This window comes from Eleginops maclovinus, chromosome 2 (genome assembly GCF_036324505.1).
Source record: "Eleginops maclovinus isolate JMC-PN-2008 ecotype Puerto Natales chromosome 2, JC_Emac_rtc_rv5, whole genome shotgun sequence".
Lineage (NCBI taxonomy): Eukaryota > Metazoa > Chordata > Actinopteri > Perciformes > Eleginopidae > Eleginops > Eleginops maclovinus.
The window spans coordinates 7,878,516-7,905,038 of NC_086350.1; the positions used below are offsets into that span (position 1 = coordinate 7,878,516).

Here is a 26,523-nt window from a genome sequence, read left to right on the forward strand (position 1 = left end):
CTTGACAGATGATAATTATCATCAGGGATTTGTTCTGCCCGCTCATCCAATGAAATCGCTTCGTCTGCCAGGAACGGTGTGTTGCCATTCCAAGGCTGCGATTAAGGAATTAGATGGGATATGTTCCTTACCTTATGTGTGGCAATTAGCTGCAACCTTTGAAATTCAAAGGTCATGCATTAAGATGTTATCAATTATGTGGATCAGGTTCATAGATGTTGCTGTCACAGAGCTTTCATCCGTGGAAGCGGTGTTAATTACAGGCACAGCCGGGGAAAAAAAGATAACAATATATAACATTTACGGGTTGCTATGGAAATGTACTTTAGGTTATAACTAGATTGAAGGCTTCTGTTTTTATGATTAAGCACACTTTTGATTTCTGCCAGTGTTATCCCTTCCAGCGTCTTTAAGTAATTAAGTAAGTGGCTTGGTCACACCGCCATTTATGATGCTGATATTTGAATGCTTTAATAGAAAGGTGTTTATCAATGGTGCCTCCTTAACATTGTGGGCCAACTAGAAGGACACCCGTCGGCCGGTTTCGAATCCGGCCTGAGTCCCTTTGCCGCGCGTCTTCCCCTCTGTCTCCCCGTTTCTGAACTGCACTATATTAAAGGCACTGGTTGCCCCAAAAAATTCTTTAAAAAAAAAAAGGGACATCCTTCTATTTAATTGTAAAATGTCTGTTGTTATCAAACACAAATATTCTGTAATTGAGTATCCTCTTCAAACATGTTGTGTTGCCCCCTCTTTACACAGCATTTCATTTTCCAAGTCTATTGTATTACAAGTGATTGAAAACAAACATATAATTGAAAATTGAACTGGAAATGTATTGTAACAGATTGAGCTCACATCCCTTAATCAGAATTAGAAACAGGTTTATTGCCAAGTAGGTTGACACATACAAGGAATTTGTCATGGTGTTTTAAATGCATACAACAACAAAAAATTAAAACAATGAAAAAAAACACTATTTATAGGGTGGGAGGGGTCGGCCACAATCGTCCTTATCTTACAGAAGCATGTATTTAATTTGGTTGCAAACATCTCTCGTAGGTTAGGTCATGCATTGTATTTAAAAACATTACATACACATTTCACAACTGTGATCAGTTCAATGGTAAAAAAAATGTACATCTTTAAAAATGAGGCTATCCAAAAAAGTATCATTACGATCTCTCCTTGACAGTGATGTAATATCCATCACAATGAGCCTGAGTAATCCAGTATCCTCTTCAAACAACGTGTTGTGCTTCTCTCTCTTTACCAGAATGGCACAGTGCAGTGCGAGGCCATCTCCTGCCCTCCCCCTCAGTGCCCAGCGGGCACAGCGCCTGCCTACGTGAAGGGTGCCTGCTGCAAGGAGTGCCAGCGTGAGTGGAGTACCCTTAACCCCGTCACCCTCCTACACTCATACAATCATTTTCAATCAAAATTGAGAACAAACACGCACACACACATAACAGCCCAACAACCTCCACCAGTACCAGATTTAGAGCACGCATCACGCCTCCACAAGGGCTGCCTGACAATTGACCAGGGCTCCGCTGTGTTGCTAAGCTACCTCCTAACATGCCTCTTGAAATGAGTCCATCCTTTTGCATATACATGGACTAATCAATTATTCACTAGCTGGCTTCAAAACACAGATGGCCACCAGTCACACTGACATGAGCCAGTAAATCTGGGATCGCTGCATGTCATGTAAAGTAGTTCCTATTTATGGCAGGCATGTTGAAGCTGGGAGAAAACTGAAGAAATGTTAACTGGCAATAGTGTCTTTTTAAATGTCCATTTTCTTTTACTTTGAGCGCTGAAATGTTCTCGCTAGATAAATAATTCTGTTTCATCACAAATCTACATAGAGGGTCTGTTTTTTTTTCCCCACAAGACTTAGAGTTCAGCAATGAACTCTTATTAGCCTCCTCACCGCGGCAGTCTTCATCTTATTTCAATTCCCTTTTCAATAAAAATGGATTTCAGAGGATATTAGCTTTTCTCACCCCATCATTCTTCTGGTATTAACCCTAATGAAAATTAAAGAAATGTGATGTATTTGCTTTTAAGAGGAGGAAAAAAGCGGCCAGTTAATGTATAGAAAAGGGAATAATTTACATTAATTCAGTCTTAATAAGAGTGTTCTCACCTGTGACTTGTATGAGGTCACAGGCCATATAATTGTGGCTTTACATATTTATAATATTCCTTTGAAGATCTCACTCCTCATCTTGTGCATGCTGACTTCACTGGAGAACTTTCTCACCACACACTCCCACACACTGCTGCTCTCCTGCTTCCATGGCAAAGGAAATAGTAGTCTTTATCAGCAAGAAACCATTAGTCCTGGATCCTAATCAGCATACCTCAGCATCATCTCCAATGACCCATGGGTCGTGGTTGCAACGCAGGGGTTTTAAAGCATGACTCGAAATCTGCTGCTGTGTTACACAAATATAAACACGTAGCTGGTAATCCCCTTAAACTCCACACCCCTGTGCTTACTTATCTCAACGAGGTAGACAAACACACAGCTAATTACGCTTGCTTAGGCTTTGGAGAGAAGACTGCCGCAAGTTTCCTCCACTACAAAGACATGATTCGCTCTCCAAATTAAAGCCTTATCTGGCAGCACAAGGCCTTGCAGGGAGGAGTTTTGAGTCTGCTATTTTTTTTCTGATGGTCTGTCAAGTAGAACGTCAAACGGCTGTTTCAGAAGTCCTTCGCTTTCATGATACACCGCTTTGTGATAGGGCTCCGACCGGCACTGTCAATCATTCCTCTTCCTCATATGAGTCTGAAGCGGTTTGACCCCGACTGCTCATCAAACATGGCCTTCTTGCCCATTTGAATATTTTTCGCACCCCTTCCCCCGCCATAAAATTGTATGACATGGATTCTCCTCAGCGTTGCAGTGAGGAGCGCTTGGTTTCTCTCTACTTGTAAATTATTTCATCACTCCCATAGTTGCTTAATTGGGTTTGATATGCTTGCTTTTGTTTAGCACAGTTTACCTCAGGACTTAAAAACAGATTGTATCGTGCATAAAACAATACTGTTATATAACCCTGGTTTATCTCCGGAGTCCCTGTCCACAAACGAGTGTGGATTTGACCTTAATGCCAATATATTTTGGGGGGTAGTGGGATAATAGATCATTTATATGATGAGAAGTTTATTAGGGAATGGCTTTGAATGTACGATGAATATATTCATTAGGTAATAAAACAGGTGATATCTTTTCTTTGTTTTGTAAATCAATAGAATAAAGGGACTATTTTTTGTTTCATTTTCCAAATGTGTTGTAATCACAGTGAGCCAAATTGAAAGCGAAACAATAAACAGTAAAAATATAAACTGAGCATTTCTTCTACAACCAATGTAGAAAATGTATAAAATCAGCCACAGATCATAGCACTATGCACGTTCAATTGCATTTAGTCACACACCCTTGGATGGGTTACATTATGCATTACATTCACTTGCATTGGAACAAAACAAAAATACATGTTATCATCTTGAATATGATATTCATGACATGTGCTTTATGAGTAGGCTTATTTATGACGTGTTTGTGTATTTATTTTGTGTGTGTATGCTGATGATGCTTCTGTGTCTACCACCAGCTGTCTGCCTGTTTGGTGGGAGAGAGATGGTGGAGGGGGATCAGAAGGCTGTGCGCGACTCCTCTGGCAGGTGCCTGCTGTTTGAATGCAGGGTAAGTCATGGCATCTCTCACACACACACACACACACACACACACACACACACACACACACACACACACACACACACACACACACACACACACACACACACACTAACGCGCAACTTTTATCAATCCTCTGCAGGAAGAGATTCAACATTAACTGATGTAACCAACGTCCACTCTTAATAATTTCCATATATCCGTGTATGACAGCTCACTAAATACTCATCCCACAACTTATTTTGCCCAACCTGTGAAGATAAATCAAACCTCAGTGAGCCAGCATGCAGGATTGTCCACTTCAGCTGAGTTTCATTGATCTGTCTTGTCAGCGTTTTTCTTTGTGATCTTTAAGAAATTGGCAAAAGTCTTTATAATTAGGTTTACATTTGTAGGCAAGAGTAATGCACCTGTCAATCATCAAATGCCATGGCCATTCCTCAGAAACATCAGATACCACAGTGGTCCCAAATGCTATTCATTCCCCAATTATTCAGAGTTATGGTGGGCTTTTGTCTCACGTACCAGATGGGTGGGTCACTTTTGGGAGTAATTCACTTGATGACATTATGCCAGACAGGTCCAATCAATCACAGAAGAGTGATTTGAAGTTTCTAATCATCCAACTCTATTGTATTAACCACCCCCCTCCATGAATTTTGCAAAGCCCCATTAGAATCTGCAGTTTCAGACAGCTGTCGGGCTTGCTTGCTCACACCTGGCCCATCTGTAGTCCCAGCTAACTGACTGGCAGTCCTAGGCAGATCAAAGAAATGGGGACGGGGATTGCTGTCAGTCAGCCCATTGCTGCAGACTCCTGCAGGTTTCCCCTGACAGCTGCTTGTCACGCCTCTGATCTTCTGTCTGCCTGCTGGCTGCGGGGGGGGGGGGGGGGGGGGGGGAGCAAGGTTAGGGTAATGGGTGGCAAGAAGTAGAAGGTGCATCTTGTTTGGAAAGTTGTTTGGTGACTTTTAAGGTTACTTTGTTCCAGAGAGCATAATCTGTGTACCCTGTGCTCAAGTCGAGGTCATGACACTTCATGACCGACTGGTTCAACATTATCCTCAAATAAAATATTTGTGCACTACAAATAGATAAAAGAATCCTTTTGTATTTGTCCAACTGTGTCTAATGTTAATGACTCTTCATTAGCATCAGTCAGAGGGACACGGATGAGATCATTAGAGAGACCTGCCAAAGGCATGCTGGGAAAAGGAACCCCCTAATCAAGTTTTACACTCTGACTAAACACACACGCAGAGATAATCCGCAAGATTGATTCACTGTTTGTATTATAAAGATGCATCAAGAATCATTATGTAAATCATTGAGAGTAAACAGGAGGAGAGAGGAAGACAGAATTTATTTACGTCCAGAATTCGTTTTGTTGGGAAAAAAAACGGCTATTGACCAATAAGTAATTGGTTTGTAATGAACACACAGGGGGAAAAAGGGAACACAATAGATGAATAATTACCTCTATAATTAGATTCAGGCCCTTTCCAAATGAAAGGGCAGAGTGGACCTAAGAAGGAGCTCAAGGGGAATGTTTTTCTCTGCCCATCACAGGACCGGACGATGCACCGAGTGGTTCCCAGTGAGCCCTGCCCTGAACTCAACTGTGCAGAGTCGGAGCAGATCACCTTGAATGACAGATGCTGCAAAGTCTGCAGAGGTAAGGAGGACACATCGGCCTTAAGGGCATCTCTAAGTTTATTCTTCACTGAATTTCGCTGTACAAATTAAACAGTAACATGGTTTTCAGCATCAATATCTCTATTAACATTATGCAACTACTGTATATATTGCAATATGCTTATCGTTGTTGTATATTGTAGTGTGCACATTTGAACTTTAACCTCTGTTTATGTGTAAATATTTTTATTTCATTTTTACTCCAACTGTTAAACAATTCAATTTCCTCCTGGAGATAGTGTTTCTGATTACATTTTTAACATTCATTTTATATGGATGAACAAGATCATTTTAAGTTGGTAATTTCCCTATTTCAGTGGGAGTGTGGTGGGATGTTTGCTGCCATTAACTAAAGTCAGTGGCTGTTGAAACAGCAATAATACAAACCATCTGTGATTGGTAGGAATTTGGCAAACTCTTGTTCATGTATTATTTATACTTTTCGCTCAAATTCATCCCAGTATCTGTAAAACATTTTATTTGTTCCCCCTTCAGATTATAAAGTCGGATGTAACTGAGGGAAATAAAGCAAATTACTGCTACTTATGTGCACTAATGTGCCTTAGAAAGAAGCCATGGTATGGATGCTCAGACAAACGACTGTTATACTTTGACATAACCTTTCCACTGGCCCTTTATGCCTCCATCACTCCACTCCTCTTCTCTCCTCTGGAAGTCAACCTTTCCCTCTCCGTGCCTCCTGCAGGTCATGACTTCTGCTCAGAGGGCCACGGCTGCGTGGAGCACTCCGACTGTGTGAACCTGGAGGCGGGAGACTGCTGTGTTTGTAAGGATGGCTTCCGCCCACTGCGAGATGATAATGCCTACTGTGAAGGTAAGGCATGGCTCTGAATAGCAAAACGTGACTTTCAGCTGAAGTTTATTTGCCCTCGGAGAGTGGGGATATGTGGATTCTGTTTGTGGTTGTGCCTGGGCTGCATCAAAGGGGTCATGAGAGGAACCTGGTCTTTGCTGTATGGCTAGGACGTAGAATTTTGAAAGCAAAAAAGGATTACGGTGCACTAGAAAGACATGTTTGACATTAAAAATCAGGCAGAGGAAAGTCTCAGGGATGCGGAGTGAATATGCATCGATTTTAAACTCTTTATATGCATGTATATTGATTATCACATTCTGCTTTGAGCTGGTTAATGCCAGCTATGTTGTTTCTGTTATTCCTCCTAGGATCATCTCACACTAATCATATACAGAGATGTGACAGCTTATTTTACACCTTTCAGAAGAAACAAAATCAACTTCCACAGACTTAGGAGAGGTTCATGGGAGAAAATCAAGCACACTGAATACAATTCATACGTCTAAATGAAAAAGTAACATTAGTTTCTACTGATCTGACCTTTATTGTCCCTCTACTGCCATGCTGCTATACTTGTGCGGCTTAAGTAAGTTTGATTTGATTTTAAATGAACAATTATTTGTTAAAAATAGAAATGCATACAGTGAATCAAAGATAATGTAGACATTTGCTAAATACCCATGAATGCATTTGTCCAATTCAGGCTTTTATCACATAATCCCTTTGCGATGGGACACTGTAATCCCCTCATTATTTGTGTCCACAACATGCAATAACTGCTTTTCATAATTCTCTATGAGAGACTAGTGTTTGTTTTCTCAGTCAGTTGATCAACTTGTGATACAAACACATGCTTAAGGGCTTTATGGTTGCAAGCATTTACTGTCACTCTGCTGGGGGAGTGATAAAGGTCACGCCATCCATCAGTAGTGAGGTCATGTTACTAATTGCACACTCAGATGTCTCCAGCCATGTTGCGCTTATTATGTAACTCACAATGTAAATGATTAAATCAGCACTGCTCTCTTATACAAACAGAGCATGTTTCCTTAAATTGCCTTTTGAACATCCCACATTACAGGATTGAGAAACATGCTGCATACCTCACAGAGCAGGTCATTTTAATGTTGATGGGGAAGCTCGAAAAACCCGCATAGAGTTCAAACGTTCACTCTCTAAATTGTCGATGCTTCAGCTGAATTCCCCCTCTATCATCTTGACTTCATTTCACCAGATGCATCGTTAAAAAATGATGACTATATCATCTTAAATGCTATCCCGCAGTAAAATATGTAGTAAACATCGTGTCATAACTGCTACCCCTGTGCATCGCTGCTATTAATGAGCAAACATGGCATCAAAGTTATTCAGATTCCTCTGCCTATGACCTTGACAGCTGCCTTGTCAATATACAGCCTTCTTGATCTTCCTTTTTCTGCATTGTGTGTGTGCAGTTTTAGAGCATCTGTTTGTGAGAAAATGCCTCGGCCTATTTATTTTAGCTGCGTTCCAAACACTCCCTGTTATATATTGGCTGTCACCTTCATCAAGATGAGGCTTAAGTGTCTGGTTTGTGTTACTCTAAACAGGGAACTAAATGAAGAGTAGTTGTTCACAGCTACTGCAGTCGCTAGGTAATTCGACAGTCTCAGGATATCTGCATAAATTAAGATACTATCTGTGTTACAATAATAGGAAATGATGCTTTTAATTGTAGGATTTAATCACATAGCAAATGCTTTCCTTAATCACCATACCAGTGTTGAATTATTTTCTCTTTACAAACATAGTTCTTACAGTGATGGAAGGTCATTTACATTTATTAAAGCAGTATAACTCTGAGGTAACTCTCTGCTAATTAACTCTCGGATTAAGATTTAACTAAGGAACAGATCAGCACTCAGAAATACACATGATCATTTAACAGTAATCAGGTGCAATCCTTTAGGACTATTTTACTTTGGTACATTTAGCTCATTGTACTTTCACATATTTCTAAATATAAACAATGGAGGAACTCTGTAATATTGAAGGGGTCACCTGTAATATCTATCTTACAAAGAATCATTGTGCAATTGCTCAGTTCTCCTCAGCTCTACTTAGTGCTATGTTGTCTTTCAGCTCATTGTTTTGGTTTGTGATTCACTTTCATGACTTCTATCAACCTGTTGAAACATAAACTGTTCACCACTACTATGGAATGTAGCAACTAGCTGGTGAAGAAACCGTAGCATTTAGCAACTCAAGATATAGGTATATCTCTCAGCAGGGGGTGGAGATGAAAACAGAGCTTAAAAACAGTGATTATTAGACAATTGTGGATGCTAATGTTGATGCTGTTGCTCTGTCTGCTGGATGTTTGTGTGGCCAACTGTTTTCTGCAACATTTTATAGAAAATGAATATGTACATGTTGTGTAGTTTGAATGTCTCTGTACCTCAGTGTTCATGAGTTTATCTGTGGGTAAACAGAAGTGCTCATTCTTTGAAAAATTGCTTCACCATCCATTCAATCTAGGTGTTAAAATTGAAGATAAACCATGAGAACGAACCTTTGACTCCTTATTGGTCCTCAGTCAAGCCTTGATGATTTATTTTCCACTCAAACATTAACATTCTTTGCTCTGAAAATATGCCGAAAACAACCATCAAATACTCTGTATTGTAGTCTGTGTCGCCGATTGGTTGCTTTTCGATTCATCATTATCACTTGTGCAAAATCCAAGGACATGTTCATTGCCGGTCGTTGTTTTAGAAAATAAGCATAGAGCAACACATCCCATTACCAGTGTGAAACTAAGTACACGCAGACACACTTGTGCCTCCAACATCAACACTTTTCACCTCAAGAACAGCCTGACTCTCGCTATGAAATTGGAAGGCAGTGTTTGTGGTGAGTGTTTGCATCAGAGACTGCACAGAGAAACCTGAAATTGAATCAATTTACTGATGGAGTTCTCTCAAAAGCAATCGATTTTAAGTGTGTGTGTGTGTGTGTGTGTGTGTGTGTGTGTGTGTGTGTGTGTGTGTGTGTGTGTGTGTGTGTGTGTGTGTGTGTGCCTGTGTGTGTGTGTCTGTCTGTGTGTGTCTGTCTGTGTTTAACTTATGACAGTGTGTGTGCTGTGTGGAAAATAAAAGAACTGTCTTGCCAAAACATCGAGGATCCTGTGGATGGATGACAATCATAGGTTCTGTATTTTGAGGCTGCTAGAACATGTACAAATAGACGAGTGAAATTGGCTGCTTTCAATTCTAAATGAGTTTCAAATGAGATGAGTTGAAACATTGGTGAGATGAGATGAGATGAGAAGTCCAACTTAGTGGCAATTTTATGTTTTAAATACAGCAGAGAGATCATGAAACACAACGACGTAGAGGACCACAGAAACATAGGTTTTTACAGACATACACACACAGACGCAAAGTCTTTGAATCTTGTCAAACAAAGACAAACATCACATAATGCAGACAGATACTAGCTCTTTAAAACATTCCTAGGTCAGAGATGGGCTCAAAATAGCCGATGAGATCACTTCTGTGTAAATTTTTCATAGAAGCAGCAGTAGGGAAAACTCAAGGGGATACTAGCCCTATGTGTGTGTGTGTGTGTGTGTGTGTGTGTGTGTGTGTGTGTGTGTGTGTGTGTGTGTGTGTGTGTGTGTGTGTGTGTGTGTGTGTATGCGTGCAGGTGCGTGTGTGTGTTAGAGCACTGAGTTCTCCAACAGGAAAAAAAGCCCAGTTATGTCTCTTACTGTGCAGCAAGGCTTGAAGGCATATTTTGCTACATGCATGCATGTGTTTAGGACCGAATTAGACGGAGGGGCGAGCAGTGGAGAAGTGACAGACTGTGTGATTGTCTCTAAATTGAACAATCACTATAGTTCAATGTGTTCAGATAATACCATTATTCATCTCAGCGTTGTAGAGGACTGCAGACAGAGAGCAATATCCCATTGTTGTCTGGTTTTGAAATGCCCTACTTTAGAAAGTCTCAACATTCAAATATAGGGCTCCTCGGGTGTTTTGTGTGGCACCCATTCGGGAATTGTGAAATACAAAGTAATATCCTGTAAAACCGAGGAAATAGAAAAAGACAACGTAAAACAGGCTTTTATTTGTGATGTAAAGCATATCCTAGATAGAGTTATTTTAATTTGACTTCAGGGAACAGTGCACATTGCTGGAAATCTGATTATATAACAGATATTGTACATTTATATTCAATACATTTAGACACACATATAGATGTTTACAGTTTGATAGTTTAAAATACAACAAGATTACAGGGCTGGTTCACCAAAATAAAAATGTCTTTTGGTATCTAGACATAAGAGATGTAAAACACGACAACACATATTCCACTCTTGATTGGTCCTGAGTCAAAACTAGATTTAGTTTTTTTCTCACTCATTAAAATAGTTTTGCCTTAAAATGAACTGCTAAAAACAACCAGAAATTATTCTATTACTTATTTTCTGCAGTTTGCTTGCTTTTTGTTTCATGGTCATCACTTGTGCAATATCCAAGGACATTTAAAGCAGTTCATTCATTTATTATTTAAGTGGTCTTCTGTATTCATGTCTACCAAATCCCATGAAGAGACCGAAATATACAATATGTCACTCAAGGCTGTTCTACTAAAACAGCTGGGAACCAAAGTTTTAGGCAAACATTCTTCAAAATGGAAGAAGCTGTGCTCTTGTTAGGGAATACTTTAAGATGTCATTGTATATCCTTTTATGTTATTTAGAGCAACGGGATGATGTTTGTGAACTTGTCTGAATATAAACTACAGTGCCCATGTTCATTTTATTGAAGGAACATGTCAGCCAGCCGTTTCGGTGCTCATTGAAGTGTTTTTAATAAAAAAAGGTCAGCCCGCTTGCACACAGAGTGAGGATTCACCGCTTATAAGCCACGGCAGCATGTGTGTGTGTGTGTGTGTGTGTGTGTGTTTTTGTGTAAGCATATCTTGTGCAAACACAGACGATGGGATTTCTGTCGCTCTCTTTTTGAATGTCACAAGGTGGCAGCAGGCTAATTGGCACTGACTGAAGAGCACGGCCTACTCCAAAACCCAATCACTGCCGGGATGAGCCTCGAGCCTCTGGGCTTCCCACCTGCTAGGGAACCAAACACCCCCCCCCCCCACACACACACACATACATGAATCACGTATGTACACACAGTCAAACACTCGGTCTGGCTTTGTGTGTTTAAACACACTTCGCCTCTATGACCCTGCTGAGAATGTCACCAAAAACAGACAATCCCACCATCATCCAGGCGGCCCCCTCCAGTGTAAATAACAGTATCTGGTTAACCAGTATCCTTTAAATGCCACATGGGAAACATCTCCTTTCTACCCCTTTTCCGGGTCAGCTGACACACATCTTTGGACTGCTTTATACTCAGGAGGTTTTATTCTTTCATTGCCAGATTAAACATCCATGATTACTGGAAGATTCTCCTGTACACGCTAAGTCCTAATTAAGATGTTAGGGTTTTGTGGACTAAAACCATGATAAGTAAATGTCCATTGAATTTCAGTTTCTTGCAATTTATCTGCAAATGTGCAGCACTTTGTAGACATTATCCTGTGGGATTGAATGGGATAGCAAGTTTTCCATGACTGAGCAAAACAAGCTTTTATTGCTGAATTATTGTGGATAATTTATGACAAGTACAACTCATCAATGAATTTGGAATCCTGCAACCCAGTCCAATTTATTTTTCTAATGTAAAACTAGTTGAGCTCAGCATTATTCTTGCATTCACCCCAGTAATAAAGGAACAATGAAAATGGTGAATAAATCAGTTAATGTATAACCACATCTGAATAAATTAATGCCCTCTATGTTTATCCCCGCAAACAGTAGGCAAGGCAATTGTATATGTAAAACACATTTTTATTACCCATTGTAATGTGTAAACCCAGTGTGGTGTACATTAAAACACGCAGAGCAACGAGTAACATTTACAGAAGCATATATTTAGAAAGAAAATTGAACCATATAAAAGAAAAGAGAAAACACATGGCAACAGGGCAATGCATTATTGAATTAAGTGGATCTTGTCATGGCAAGGAAAGCTTATTTGTTTAAAACCTTAAACCAGGCAACTCAAAGGGCTTAACATAAGACATAAAGACATTAAGAATATAAAAAGACACTCTAATTAGATACATGTTTCATTTTATTTTTAAAGCAAGTGTGTATGTATTAATAGGACGGATTAAAAAGTAGGATAACAAAAAAACACATTTATGTAAAAAGAAGATGTTTCATGCCATATTTAGCTATAAGCTAGATTCCATGTTCAGTTCCCAGACATAACAATCGACAAACACTGAAAACAATTATACAGACGGATCAAATACAGCCTACACACAGATCTAATACAGTGCGTTACAAGATATAGTCCTAGAGTTAGCCAAAAATAAAAATACAATGCAGCTATGACAAACAAATGTTTTGTTATAAACGATCAGTCCGTCACAGAGCTCTGATAGCCGTTTGTGCTGCTTGTGAGTCATTGTTCAGACCTCTGGCCTATAGGCTGCTCTGTCACAGCTTGACGAACGATGGATGCTAATGCTCCATCGATTTGCCGTGGAGGAAAATCTTTCCAAGTTTAATGAGAGCCTTGATGGAGAGCAAAACCCCATTCACGCTGACACGCGTAAACAAATTAGTTTGTTCTATGAGATGCAAGCGGGCCTCATTTAAGGCATGCCATATCAAAATGTGCTAAATTCGTGTTTAGTTTGACACACACACACACACACACACACACACACACACACACACACACACACACACACACACACACACACACACACACACACACACACACACACACACACACACACACAAACCAACACTGCACGTCGTTGAATGGCTGGTATGTTTTGGCTTTTCAGTTTGGGTGGTTCTGTACGTGAAAATGATCAGGCTGTCATGTGTTGAATATGTTCAGAGATTGTGTGCACAGATTGACACCAAAAAACAGTAACGCACTTTCTCAAAATTTCCACCAGCTTAGACACGTACACACCTTTTTCTTATTGGATGTTCATTGTTTTGAGTCAGGTAACAGGCTTCTAAGTGTTTGCAGTGATTGATCACAGTATGAGTGTCTGGTATTTAGACAATGACTGTGCTCTCGGTATGCAGATTCTCACTCTTGTTGCTTCCTAATGGGATTCCTTCCACTCAGTCATCTTAATTGCCTCCCGCTCCATTCCAAATTGCCGTTGACGTTTTGCATATTTGTTTTAGGTCTTTTTTAAAGGCTTTTATTGCTGAGTGATTGTCTAATTTGGTAAGATACTTAAAAGATGCTTAAAATAATTTTCTCTTAAAAAGTATATCTGTAGTTCACGGTAAGTTCGGATAAGAGACTATGATACATTCAAAAGAAACTCAATTGGTCTGTTTTTTTTCAATAGTGTTATTTTCTTTTATACCCATATTAAAAAGAACATTTTGTTGAAGAATTCTCTTCAGATTCAAAGGAAGTGGAGAGGTTTTAGTGATTTACCCATTATTTAACTGCTTTTCCAAGATCCAGACAATGTGCTCTTAGCACTAAATACTCCTTCAGTAACAAATGCACTGTGAACAAAATAAGTCATTTGAAGATTTCCCATTTGGCCCTTATAAAAAATAATCAACTCATTTCAAAATGGATCAGTTAACTTATAGACTTGTTGCAACTCTTCCCTAAACCCTCAATTTCTGAAATGAACTTGAAAGAGTTGAATTGCAAAGTATGCAGTATCACCAAGCAGTTGTTTGCCTATTGGATACCACCTTTATATCTGTACAATAAAATAAAGTAACCACCAGCAGACACTTGTGTTGGATACGGTGTATGGTATTTGAACAAAGCATCCCTCTGCCTCCAGTTTTCATGCTAAACTAAACTTGAAAACCACATTGAAATCTAACACATAAAAAATTCACCCGACCACCAACGTTATAACTCAAAGTTGGATCCAATGTCACTCCCCTAAATCTAATCCTGTAACATTCTCTGACTCTTTTCTCCACCCATGAGGAACCAGGCCAACAGTGGAGAGTATTTGCTGAGTGGGACAATGTTTGGCCAGCAGGGACGGCCCTTTGTCTCTTTGCTCTTCCCTCTGCCTGCTACACATCCGGACCATGAGGGAACTGCCAACTGAAGAATATCTGACACTGTTTTGGCAACCCTCATCTCTCTGCTGATTATTGAAAACTGAGTTAGAGAGCTGGTTAGGGAAGGGATGGATAGACGAGAAAAGACAGAGAGATAAAGGGAAAGAAAGCTGTGGAATGGCACAGATTTGGTGTCTTTGTGTGACATCCAGACGCAAAGCCAGTGTTATCTCTCTACTCCCAGACCTTGGTTTACAGCAGTACGAAACTTAGACAGCGAGGACGCTCTTTTAGAAACTACATGTTAGTCAAGCGGAGAGGGATAAACTGATATTCCCTATTTACATAGTTGACTCAGATGAGCAATAGTGGGTATGTTAAAAATGTTAAAAGTTATGACCTCCAAGAATGTATGCTTGGCAGGAAAAACATTTCCATATTGGATGAGAGTTTCATATCATTGACAGGCAATTTTGACCTAGATAAGAGCCAATACAGAGGGAATAACTTCCAGATTCCCTGGTTAAAAATGTGTTTCAATGTTCCTTCTGAAAAAAAGTTTGTTTAATTGTCATATTTTAGAACATCACTTGCTATTGCAATTTGAACTCTTGGGGATTCAAGCAATATTAACTTGTTGGTAATTAAAAAGCCACATCTCCCATATTGTGTTTTCATGGCAGCAGCATTATTTAAGGTCTTACTGATAATTAATTATCCTTTTGTCTGTCTGTTTATGAATTGTATTTACATAACTACTTTATTATAGGAGAGATTATTGACTTCTTTGCTAACCTTGAGTAGTGTGCTTCAGTGGTGCTGTAGTGGAGTCTGTCAGTACACTGTGACTGTTTGTTTACTGATCACACTTTTGACCACCAAAACCCATCAGTGATGCTATGTGTGGTCAGATGTGCAACAGTTTTCCGCAGTATGGGAAGTGAAACATTGCTTTTGAGCCTCGTGTCAGGTCCTCTTCAAAAACATAATAATGGTGCTTGCAATTTAATAGCCTTTTGGAAACGATGGAGATTGAAAAGTCAATTCTCTTATTCCCAACTCGTTTGGCCTGCGATGGTACTCGGGTTGTGGGACATAGTGTTCATTATAGAGTAACCCCACACTAGATGTTGGAAAAAGTTACAGAAGTGTCTGGCAGAGGGTCAGAGAAAAACACCATTAGTTTGCACTGCAAGCTATAATAAGATTGGCTTCTGCTAATCTAAAACAGATGAATCTTATACCAGATACTGCATCATTTTAAAATACAAATCCCTTTTAGATTTATCAAGTTAAATCATTATTTTCTGGTGTTTGATTTATAATATTAATGATTGAAAATGTGATTTTAAATGATTTTTTTCTTCCATACCAAACCAGTGAGTTCATATAAAATAAAAGCTCTCCAATCACTGACGTTGCTTTAGCTTGCTGTGGTTTTGTCCGACATTAGGAACAATAGACCTCCTCCTTTATGCATAACAAGGACGTCTTTTGTCCTAATAATACAAAGTTACCCCCCCTCCTCAGATATGACTGTGATTGATTCAGTCGTTATGCAGGAATGCGCAAAGGTGACGAAAAAAGGAGAAAGGCATTCTCTAGCCATCTATCGTGGGGTGGCAAAAGATTGACCCCGAGCACTCCATTCAACGATAAAAGCCGCCGCTGACACTTGGCAAGCTTCCTTCGCTTGCCGCATCACATGTGACCACGTGACAGGCCAATCAAGAAAATGGAGTGCGTTAATGGAGATGGAGATGGTCGCTCTCCCCTGTGCGTTCAGTTGCCGCTCATCATCTCACCTCCTAACATATTGTTTTAGCAAACGTAACTGCTGTCACTAGGGGCGAGACAGATGATGTCTTACAGTTAATAGGCTCTAAATCAAAGCCGCAGCACGGACGGGCCAGTCACAGAGCGGAAAAGCTTCCACCTCAGACCTACGCTCAAGGTTATTATTGCGATTGCGGATGAACTGAATTTGTTCTTTTGCTTTCTGCCTCTTCAGCTACAGTTAATACTTTTCTCCTCTTCCATCTGAATCTCTTTTTCCTACTATCTCAATTGTCCACACAGTCTTCACTTTTCACCACTTTTACTTCACACTGGCTGTTTTTCAATCATTCTCTGTTTAATCCACTACTTTGCCTGCCCTTTTCTCTTCACCTCCTCCTGTCCTCCTTCTGTATCTCTCTCACCTCACTATCTCTGTCAGTCGCCCTCTCCACGGCTCTCTCATCTCCCCTTTTCTGTCAAGCTCGATAGTACAGCTTGTCGTGACTCCATCTTTGTCTCTACTTCAGTTTTTATCCTTACCTTACCCGCATTGCTTTTTGCCCTTCCATCTGCTGCCGAATTCTCCCTGCCTTTCAACTTCTCTGTTTCTCCCTCCCTCTCTCCCAAGGCCAGTCACAGGGTTTAATTAGCCTCCATTCATTTACTGAAGGACATACAGTATGTACTTTCATAGGTGGTCGGTGATTGTCTGTCTATAGTCATTTATCAATAAAGCTTTTCAGTAGCTGGAGGCAGCAAGTATTGACATAGCTGTGAAAGGAAGAAGACTAAGAAACAGGAATGCTTGAGTTGTAGACAGGTGCTGAGCACTGAGTGCGGCTTGCTGGGCGGTGCCATACCCAAGGACATGCCAAAATGAATGCCAATGCAAATCTATTGAAATTCAATTTCAAGTCTTTGTAAAAGCACCTGGCACGGAACATATTCAGGGGTGAATGTCCTTTTGCACTCATACAGACACTGAATACAGGGAATGAATAATAAATGAGTCATGTCAAGTACTATGGAGCTTCTCTCTCAAGAAGAAACCTACGTTTGACCTGTGCTTTCAACAGGAACAGGACCCAGAGCATATTACACAGCCGGGTATGTTCGGATCAACTCGTATTTGCATCAAATTGCATTTGGTTGCATCACATTATCAAGATTATTTTGTTTACCCTGGCAGTGTTGTGCATCTTCTGTCTGATGTTTTGGCACGCAGTTTAGAACGCCAGGAATAGCTGTTGCCTTAGCAACAGCTATTTCCTAACAAGTATCCAAATATGGAATCATGAGAGTGAGAAGGAAATACAAAGGACGATCTAATAAATTATTTTATTAAAGCTACACTCACCGAGTTTAATTAGAAGGTTGCCAAAAGCTTTCTAAACAATCTCAAAGAAACAAAGCACCAAGTTGTTATGCCAACATGTTAGCAAGCAATTGTCGGCAAAAGCCTGTTGAAGACCTTTGAATCACCACCCATAGATTTGCTTATTAATTTAAAGGTACTCTATTATTCTTTATTGGGTTTTCCTTTTCCTGGAGTGTGTTTGGAGTGTGTTATATAGATTTGTGTGCATGTAAATGGTCTACAAAGGCTTAAATTCCAAAGTTCACTCCAGAGGGAGTTTGTCTCTTTTGTTTATTTCTGCGACATAGTGAGATTACTTCGTTAAACTCAACCTTCTATTGACTAGCGCTCCGACACATTGTACGTGATAGGCTAAGAGGCGGGGCAAATCGTTAAGAGGCAACCAATCACTACAGAGCCAGCCAACTAACCAATCAGAGCAGACTGGGCTCTGTTTTCAGACAGAAGGTGAAAAGAGGTGCTGCAGCACAGGCGGGATGAGAAAAAGAAAGACTTTTCGAACATTAAAGCATGTTAACATATCACAGTAGAGGCACAAATAGAATTATGGAACCAGAAAATGAAGAGAAATTACTGACTATTCAGAGTGGAATAAGATAGAACATTATTTGATTCTACAAAGCCATGTCAGAGGTTCAAGTTTGTCAGCGTTCGCTTTCTGAGCACAATGTCTGGCTGAATGAATGCAGTGAAACAAAAGAGTATTTCAGTCTAGTTATCTTGCGCGGGAGTATTTCTGACCCCCTGATGCTTATTCGGTTGCATTTTGGTTCTTTTTTGTTGACCAATTTCAGAAGGCTACAGTGGTTTGCTCGCTCTGCTCAACTTAATTCCCTCGGCTCCCCTTTTCCTGTTGTCTCTTGTTAGGCAGACACTGTTTTTCTAGAAACTGCCACCTCAGATTTAATAAATGGTGATTGAGACTAAATGTTATAACTCCAGGTTTTTTTCAGTTATTTGCTTGATTAGACCTCCCTTACATACACCTACATCATTATTCTTTTAAATACATCAACTTTGGATACCTCAACTAAGCCCTGGTTTACCGTACTTGAGCGTAATGGAGTAGGGGTGTAATCAGCCAGTATGAATGAAAACACTTGAGTTTGTTTGCTACCCTTTCAGATTTCTAAATCTAAACATCTTCCAAAGTTATATAATTCTTACTCTAAAGTAAACTCAAACACACAGATAAACTGAAAGCAGTCTGGGAAAAAAAGCAGCCAAGCTCTGCTTTACTTTAAATAGATTGAAAATCGAGTAGTGGAACCGTAAGTGCTTCAGCGTCCACCTTTCATGGACCCTCTGCTTTTCGACCTCTGTCTGCCTCTGATGAAGACAAATGGCCCTTTTCCCAATGGCTGCATAGAAGCTTTTAGAACTCTTCTGCTGTGAGAACCAACTATTGGAGAAACTACGAACGATGATCCCTGGGATTGGAGGGACACTCAACCTAAGCCACAGTATAATACTGGAGATGTCACTATGACAGAGCTGTAAAGATACCTTCTCTACTAGCCGCAACATGTTTTAGCGTCATATGATAAGTTCACAATACAGATTTATTTATCAACAGTGATTTATAACTAAATGGGATGTGCAGACAAAGGATGTCATAGGGCTGACAGAGGACTTGTTGAGAAAATTAGCCAGACAAAGCCATATCTTAATCCCAAGAAGTCACCAATGACTGCATGTCGTTGTCGTCTTATCTCTCATTACAAATTAATGAAAGCCAAAGTCAATTAAAGCCTGCTTCAACATTTAAAATTTAATGAATTCTGGAAGCTCCTAAACATCATCCCAGGCTTTGTAGAGCCAGACAAGGCAACACGCGGGGTCAGCTAATTTATTTCTTTAATCAGAATACGAGCTGGTGAAACTACGACAAACACATGATCAATAAGTTTGTGACTTCAGCGCCTCCTTTGCGTCTTATTTGCCTGTCACACTCATTTCAAACATAACTGTACCGTTGGATGCTATCCCAAATGTTTTCGAGCCTTCACCTAAAGTCAGTCATGAAACTGGGCAGTATTATACTTCATATCATGGAAGGAACCTCTCAACAAATTATGCCATGTAGTTAAATAAAACCACGGGTAAAAAATGTTGAAGGCAATGTGATAAATCTACTGGTTTCAGATGATGAAGATGTTGAACGACCCTCAGTTTAAGAGGTTAAGAGCAAACCAAAATCAATCCTGAGGCTTGAACTTGAGGTCATTGAACACTGATTAACAGTATTGTTTGATCTGCACCAAAATAGGCAGTCTCTAATCTACCCAAAAATATTATAAGATATTTTGTTTAAGGTCTCTCTACTTATCTTCAAATGTGGAAATCATCTTAAGACGATTCTTAAAATGCATTTACAGATGCTTTTTCACTTGTTAGTAATGTGAAAGCACTCCACATCTAACCAAGCGCTGTTCTCCCCCCCTCTGCTTCTCTCTGCAGATATTGACGAGTGCGCCGAGGGGAAGCACTACTGCAGGGAGAACACCATGTGCGTGAACACCCCGGGCTCCTTCATGTGCATCTGCCATACGGGCTACATCAGGATCGATGACTATTCCTGCACAGGTGAGTTCCTCTGCTGCTGACCTTTTGACATGCTGGAATCCAGCAGAGCAGGCACTGTTTTTATTCTAGCTTAGTGTGCTTCCTCTTCCACAGCAACCATTTTGTGAAGACGATTGGTAGTGGACTTGAACTATTGGAAATAACGAATACAATGACCTGCCTTGATAGTGGCTCTGGTACCTTGTGAGTAGAGAGACACATACTCAAGCGGGAAATAACACAGAATGATCACTGTTGTAGCTGCCAAAATCATATACAAATAAATAAAGTAAAACGGCAGCTGAGGCAGCAGATAGCAAATTGTATGCAGAGCAAGTATGCAAGTCCAGACAAGAATCTCCGTTTTGTCCATTTATTTCCATGATCGATTTACAAACACATTTTCCTATTGATTCCCTTTCTATTCCTTTTCTAAGCCTTTCCTTTCTTGCCCGAATAACCCTGGTAAAAAAAACCTGTGCCTACTCGTGCTCTAATATATACAATTTCACCAGGTGCCCTAACCACGCAGTGCCCAAACGTGCCTTCAAAATAAAAGCCTGGTAATTACTAAAATAAATGTTCATCTATAATATAAATCAAAATATAGATCCAACAACTGTGTTCATATATATATTTGTCTGTGGGGGCATTTTGTCAAGGTGATAGCATCGCAACGTTCACAGCAGCTGTACAAACTTTACAAAATTGTAGTCTAGATCCAAATGAAGGTGGAGTTTGAAGATGGGTTTGGTCCAAGCAAGGGCACCCACCAATTTTAAGCCCCTTTTCTGATTTGGTTTCAAGAGAACTTTACATGTGTGTGGTTGAGATCAAAACAAAGGCTGCGTTAGAACATTAGTTTTGTCCGAGTAATGGCGCTGTAAGTCAGACGATCGAAAGATGGGAAGCACCCCTAAACATTAAGTGCTTGGTTTCATATGCGGCTGCACTGATGGCAAGATGGTCAGTAGTTTGTTCTCATATTGGTGTGTTTGTTCAAGGGTGGAGACGAGGGAGGACATGCTTTTAAATCATTTGTATACCTACATTTGGGTATTGCCAACTAGAAAATGATTTAATTAGCATCTTCAGTCCTACACTGGAGGATAATATTTGATTTCATTATGAGAAATTCGGCAGCCAAGAGACGCACAGACTTCCCGGTAGAGGAAGAGGCAGCCAGACATTTAAATTTAAACATGGTGAGTTATCAGTGTCGTTGTGAGGCAGAATAACAAAGCCCTGTAATAGGAAATCATGCTACGACATAGATCGAGACATATTATCATACAGCACCTGTAAACCTTGGCCATGTGCTACATCTCCTCTCCCTTTTTGGTGTTTGTCCTATTCCAGACGGCGCCTGGTTAGACACACTTGTCTGTGAGTTAGTCACCCTGCAATTAAGCACGGTCTGTTCATTTGATATGCATAGGGATGGATGTCTCAGTTTGATTTGCTCCTATTGGTCTTGCTCTGATTACTAGCACTTCTTTAAAACACACACACACACACACACACACACACACACACACACACACACACACACACACACACACACACACACACACACACACACACACATACACACACACACACACACACACAACACACACATATCAATACCAGCCTTACTAGCTGCAGTACAGAAACGATTAAACTCATAAAAAGTGTCAAATCAATTTCCGAATCAATTTGCTTTGTGTAGCGTATCTACTTTCTCCCTGCTTTGTTGTGTCAGAAAAACATAATTTCACGTGTTTATTCTATAAAAAGATGTATTAAAATATAAATAGAATTGCTAGATATTGCTAGTTGTTTGTAATTTCACACATTTGCAAGTCTAAACTTTCTAAAAGTAAATCCCGTACTTTGTGTGAAAGTTTATATACTTCACTTTAAGAAAAATAACTTCAGTAGTCTTTGGAAATGGAAAAGTTTGTATGGACTTTCTGCCGAGTTTGTGTGTGAGGCTCAGTCTGGTGTGTGAATGTGATAAGGAGAAAGAAAGTCGATGAGAACCTGAGAAACAGAGAGACAAGTGAGTGGAGGCGGCAGGCCCATTTGTTCCTGATCAAAGTTGAAACCAAAGTGAATTTCAAAAGCAAACCAAATCAATCTTAAAAGATTGCGCTGATGATTCACAGTCTTTGTTCTCTGTCTTTGTTGTGGGTAATCATGGTAGTAGCCCTGCTTGTTCACAATAGCTTCTTCCACTATAGTTTATCACAAGGTTAGAGTAGATAAGACACAACTGTTCTGCGTTTTAAATTACAAAACCTATATTGCATCATACTGATTGATCGGTTACACCTGCTTTAAAAAAAAATCTAAATCAGAGACAACCGGAAATGTAAAGAGATGTTGTGGATAAACAAAGGAACAACATCTATGGTTATAGAAAGCCAATGAGGTAATCCCAAATGGGCCAAGGCTATATTTATTTAGCTTTTTTAAATGGTGTCCTAAACTTATTATCATTTTGGATAATGAATGCCTCTCATAGAGAGTGATAGAAAGAGATGAAAGGAAACAAAGGAGAGTTGAAACAAAGTTGACTGGGATCGGACCATGCATATTGTAATTCATCTCTAACCCCTAAGCCCCGATAACATGTATTGTTAACTCAGCCAAAAATTATACAATTCTCCAACGAGTTTCAGGTTCTGTATTGAGCGAATATATAGCTTTAGGGAGTACAATTCTACTGAATTTCTAGTACATTAAAAAGTCCTGGACAGGTCCTTTGAAAACTGACTTTAAAGAACTGAGAGTTCCTGAACTCTGACGATCACTTTATTCACCTTATCTGATCAAAATCAGAGAAAGTCTTAATGGATGTCTGAATTTATGGACCTTTATTGGCTACAATATAAATGGACTGTCTGGATGAATGCATGAACAGTTGTGCAGGATATCTTTGATCTTTCACAGTCAACGTATTCAGCAAGGGCTATTATAAAGACACCCAAAGTATCCTTTAAAAGTTAAGGCTTTGTTATCTTCTGTTAAGTTTGAGTTCTGTTTAAGTTTCTGTTTAGTCTTTGTTGGATTTTTGAATCTCGTCTCATGTGAAGTTTTGTTCTGCTCTGTTTGTCTTGCCTTAATTAAAACCTAAAATAAGTTATAAGTTCCTGTAGCCTGCAGCCTCCTTCATTTGGATCCACCCCTGCTCCACTTCCTGTGACAAGACCTCACATGGAGTAAAATACATAAAGAAATCTGGGGCAGTAATCCTTCTGTAATGCAATGCCTCTGTCCTTCATGTAGTGTAACACAATGTCATTCCTCAGTGATGAGTGGCAGATCTGCCGCATTCCTCCCCAGTTGTTTGCAGCTTGTGAAACACGACGCTAAGTAGCTCCCTGTGTGCATCATCTCCAAAGAGGTGGCACTGTGCTGCATTTCTTCAGTGTCAGTAATTAAAAAAGCAATTTGCACCAATACAAACTAATTCAGCGGCAGCGGAGTAAAGAGGTTGAACGCCGGCGGATTTTATGCCTGCAGCCTTCCTGCCGTGCCATTGGAGTTTGAATAAAAGCTGCATGACTCAGCAACATAACGCACGCCCTTTGAAAACTCCCCTTTCCTGCTCCATCGGGACCCCTGTGGAGTATATCTCTTCCTCTGTCAATGGAAATCAGGAAATAATAGAGCATAGTTAAGGATTTGAGACTCTTTATGCAGAGATTTCTGAAAAAGCCTTAAAAAGTTAGAACTCATAGAAATTTAAGGTAATCACTAATGCACATTCGTTCCTTTTCTTGTGCTCTTGTGATTTATTTCAGAGAAAGAAACCTCCTTGCACACTCAATCTTTTTCTTTATTATCTTTAGACAGCCACTGTACCTTCTGTGATTTCACTCGCCATGTTTTCTCTAATCTCCTGAGCTGCGGGCAAGTTGTATTGTTTTACTCATTTGTCTTTCCTCCACCGTGTGCTCATTTCTCAGATTCGCAATGAAGATTAATACCCTCAAACCCAGTGGATTAAACTGTGTCACATATATTGTATGTAGTTCCCTATTAAAATGCCTTCAAGTCACTGTGGTGGAATACACAGCTATGCGTCTCGTATAAAAGTCAATTTGTGTGATTAAACTAAGGCTTATGCAGAGGCTTGATGTAATGACTTTTTCTCTGCTTCAGTCAAATTACCATCGCAGTCTCCCCATAGAGTTTAGACTATCAGCTCCCACATATCCACCATCAGAGAACGCTTAGTTCCACAATCACTATTAAAGGCACATCTCACCTCTTAGCCAATACTCGAAAGATGTATTAAAGCCAAATGATGTGTCAACAATAACAATCATCGTCCTTAAATGAAATGAATAAATGCTGAAAAACACACCAGGGTGCATGTCCTTATGCGTGTTGACATGCTAGTTTAGTGCGCAGTCTCTTATTTGCAGTAATTGTCTATAAAAAAAGGAAGATGCTAAGCTAGTAGCTGCAGAAACAAGTGTTTATTAATAGAGATTGAACATCTGCTTCTGTTTGAAGAGTCCAAAGGGAGTGCTGATTCCTCTTAGTTACCCGCAGAAGAAATATTACAGCAATGGAAGGAAACATTAAACCAACCCCCCCTCCCCATCAGTACCTATTGGCATTGTATATTCACATGATGTACGAGCATCTTTATCATCCTCAATGGCTTCCACCAATTAACGACTTGCAAACTCAGCAGAAACAATGTACCGGTATTGATAGCCATATTTCCACATGCATTACAGGGATGCATGAGAACCAGTGTGCCTAGTAAAGAGGATTAATTTGACTGTAGTTCATTTCATGGCTCAGTGTTTATGTGCAGAATAGTGGATTAAACGACTGATCCACAGTTTTAAGCCTGGACGAAACAGCATGGAGCCCTGGTTATATTTCTCCTCAGCTTGTCAGGGGGGTCAGCAAGCTCAGACAGACGTCCCTATTTTACATCGGGACCACCTGCAGCGAGGGGATCGCAGGTTTAGATCCCAGCTGGCGGTAGGCTGCAACATGTGGACTTTATGTAATTGTTTAGATGAAAAACGTACTAAATGTCTTGACACGGCCCAGAGCCTTTAGCTGAGCAAAGATCCCTAACTTTTTTCTGCCCTTTTCTTTGACTAGCACTTTATCGTTGATCTTGAAGGTCAAGTTTCTTCCTCTTTCTACCCTCTGCTCTTCGTCTTTTCCCCAAAGGGCTCGAGGTGCTTCCCGCTCTGTGAGATTAGCAGCTAATCCATGAAAGGTAGAGGATTGGTTGTGCTCACCCTTTGAATGTTATTAAAGAAGGCTGTCCTGAGGTGTGCGAATGTGCTAGGTGTACATGTGCATGCGTGCGCTTGGGCCTGAGGTGTGTATGCAAGGTGTGGGTCTATGTTCTAATCCTGTGATAACCAGACCTCGGCCCCCGAGGCAGAGGGATGGAGGGAGGGCTGGGCAGAGGAGGGGGATGAAAGGATGGACAGGGGCCAAAGGTGGAGCAGGGGGTTTGACAACAACAGAGATCAGAAAAGGAGACTTTCAGCCTGACAGCTCAAAGGCTATGGCATGGGGGGATTTGGATAAACAGAATATTTTCCTCTTCTTCTGAAACCTCCAAGAATTCTCCTCGAATAAGGGAAATGCATTGGCAGTCTTACTTGCAGGATCTCAATAGAAGAAGAAACTTATAATTAACATATATATAATTATATATGTTGAGGTTTAATACACATATTAAATACATATTCTTCCTTATTAGACATTTATTAAGCCAAAATGATTCAAACAAATACATTTTCCATTTTTGATAGTTTTCCGTTCCTTTTTACTTCCATTGTTGGCACTTATCTAAATGATTAAGTACACTACTGCTACAAAATGTCGATAAAATAGAGTGAAAGCAAAGTCCAGACTTCAAATCATGTATACAAACTATCGGAATTTCATGCTCTGCAATATATACTCATTTTTTGGTATCTGATTTTTCTATCCCCTTGCAGACACATTTTTTCCAGACATAAGATCAGTGTCCGTTCAGTTTTTCAATTTTGTGAAGTTCGAGTCGAGGCAACAATGTTTTCAGGAAAGCAGCCGGAGGTCGGTCTCGTTGCGGCTGGTGTTGTTATGGCAGAAGTTGGAGGGAGTCACGCAGGAGGAGAAAGGGTCAGAGAGAGATCCCTGGTGACAGGCTGTACATAATTGATTGTTTATCCGTCTGCAGCCTGAGCGGCAGCAGTCGGCAGGGAAGTAAATCACACACACACACAACCAAACTTTAGCCATTTAATTGGTTTACATTCCTAAATAAATTGAAAGACAAGTAACTAACACTTAACTCAAGGGTCAAACACACACACACACACACACACACACACACACACACACACACACACACACACACACACACACACACACACACACACACACACACACACACACACACACACACACACACACACACA

At 40.1% G+C, this 26,523-nt stretch overlaps 1 protein-coding gene across 1 annotated transcript in view; it reads left to right on the plus strand.

Moving 5' to 3' along the window:
• The window catches only part of nell2a (neural EGFL like 2a), a 71,098-nt gene that overhangs the window by 16,977 nt on the left and 27,598 nt on the right, over positions 1-26,523 (plus strand). Inside the window, exons 9-13 of the mRNA XM_063908439.1 lie at positions 1,277-1,379; positions 3,630-3,721; positions 5,282-5,387; positions 6,114-6,242; positions 19,982-20,107. Coding sequence (XP_063764509.1) covers positions 1,277-1,379; positions 3,630-3,721; positions 5,282-5,387; positions 6,114-6,242; positions 19,982-20,107 — 556 coding nt within the window. The remainder of the gene's footprint in view (positions 1-1,276; positions 1,380-3,629; positions 3,722-5,281; positions 5,388-6,113; positions 6,243-19,981; positions 20,108-26,523) is intronic.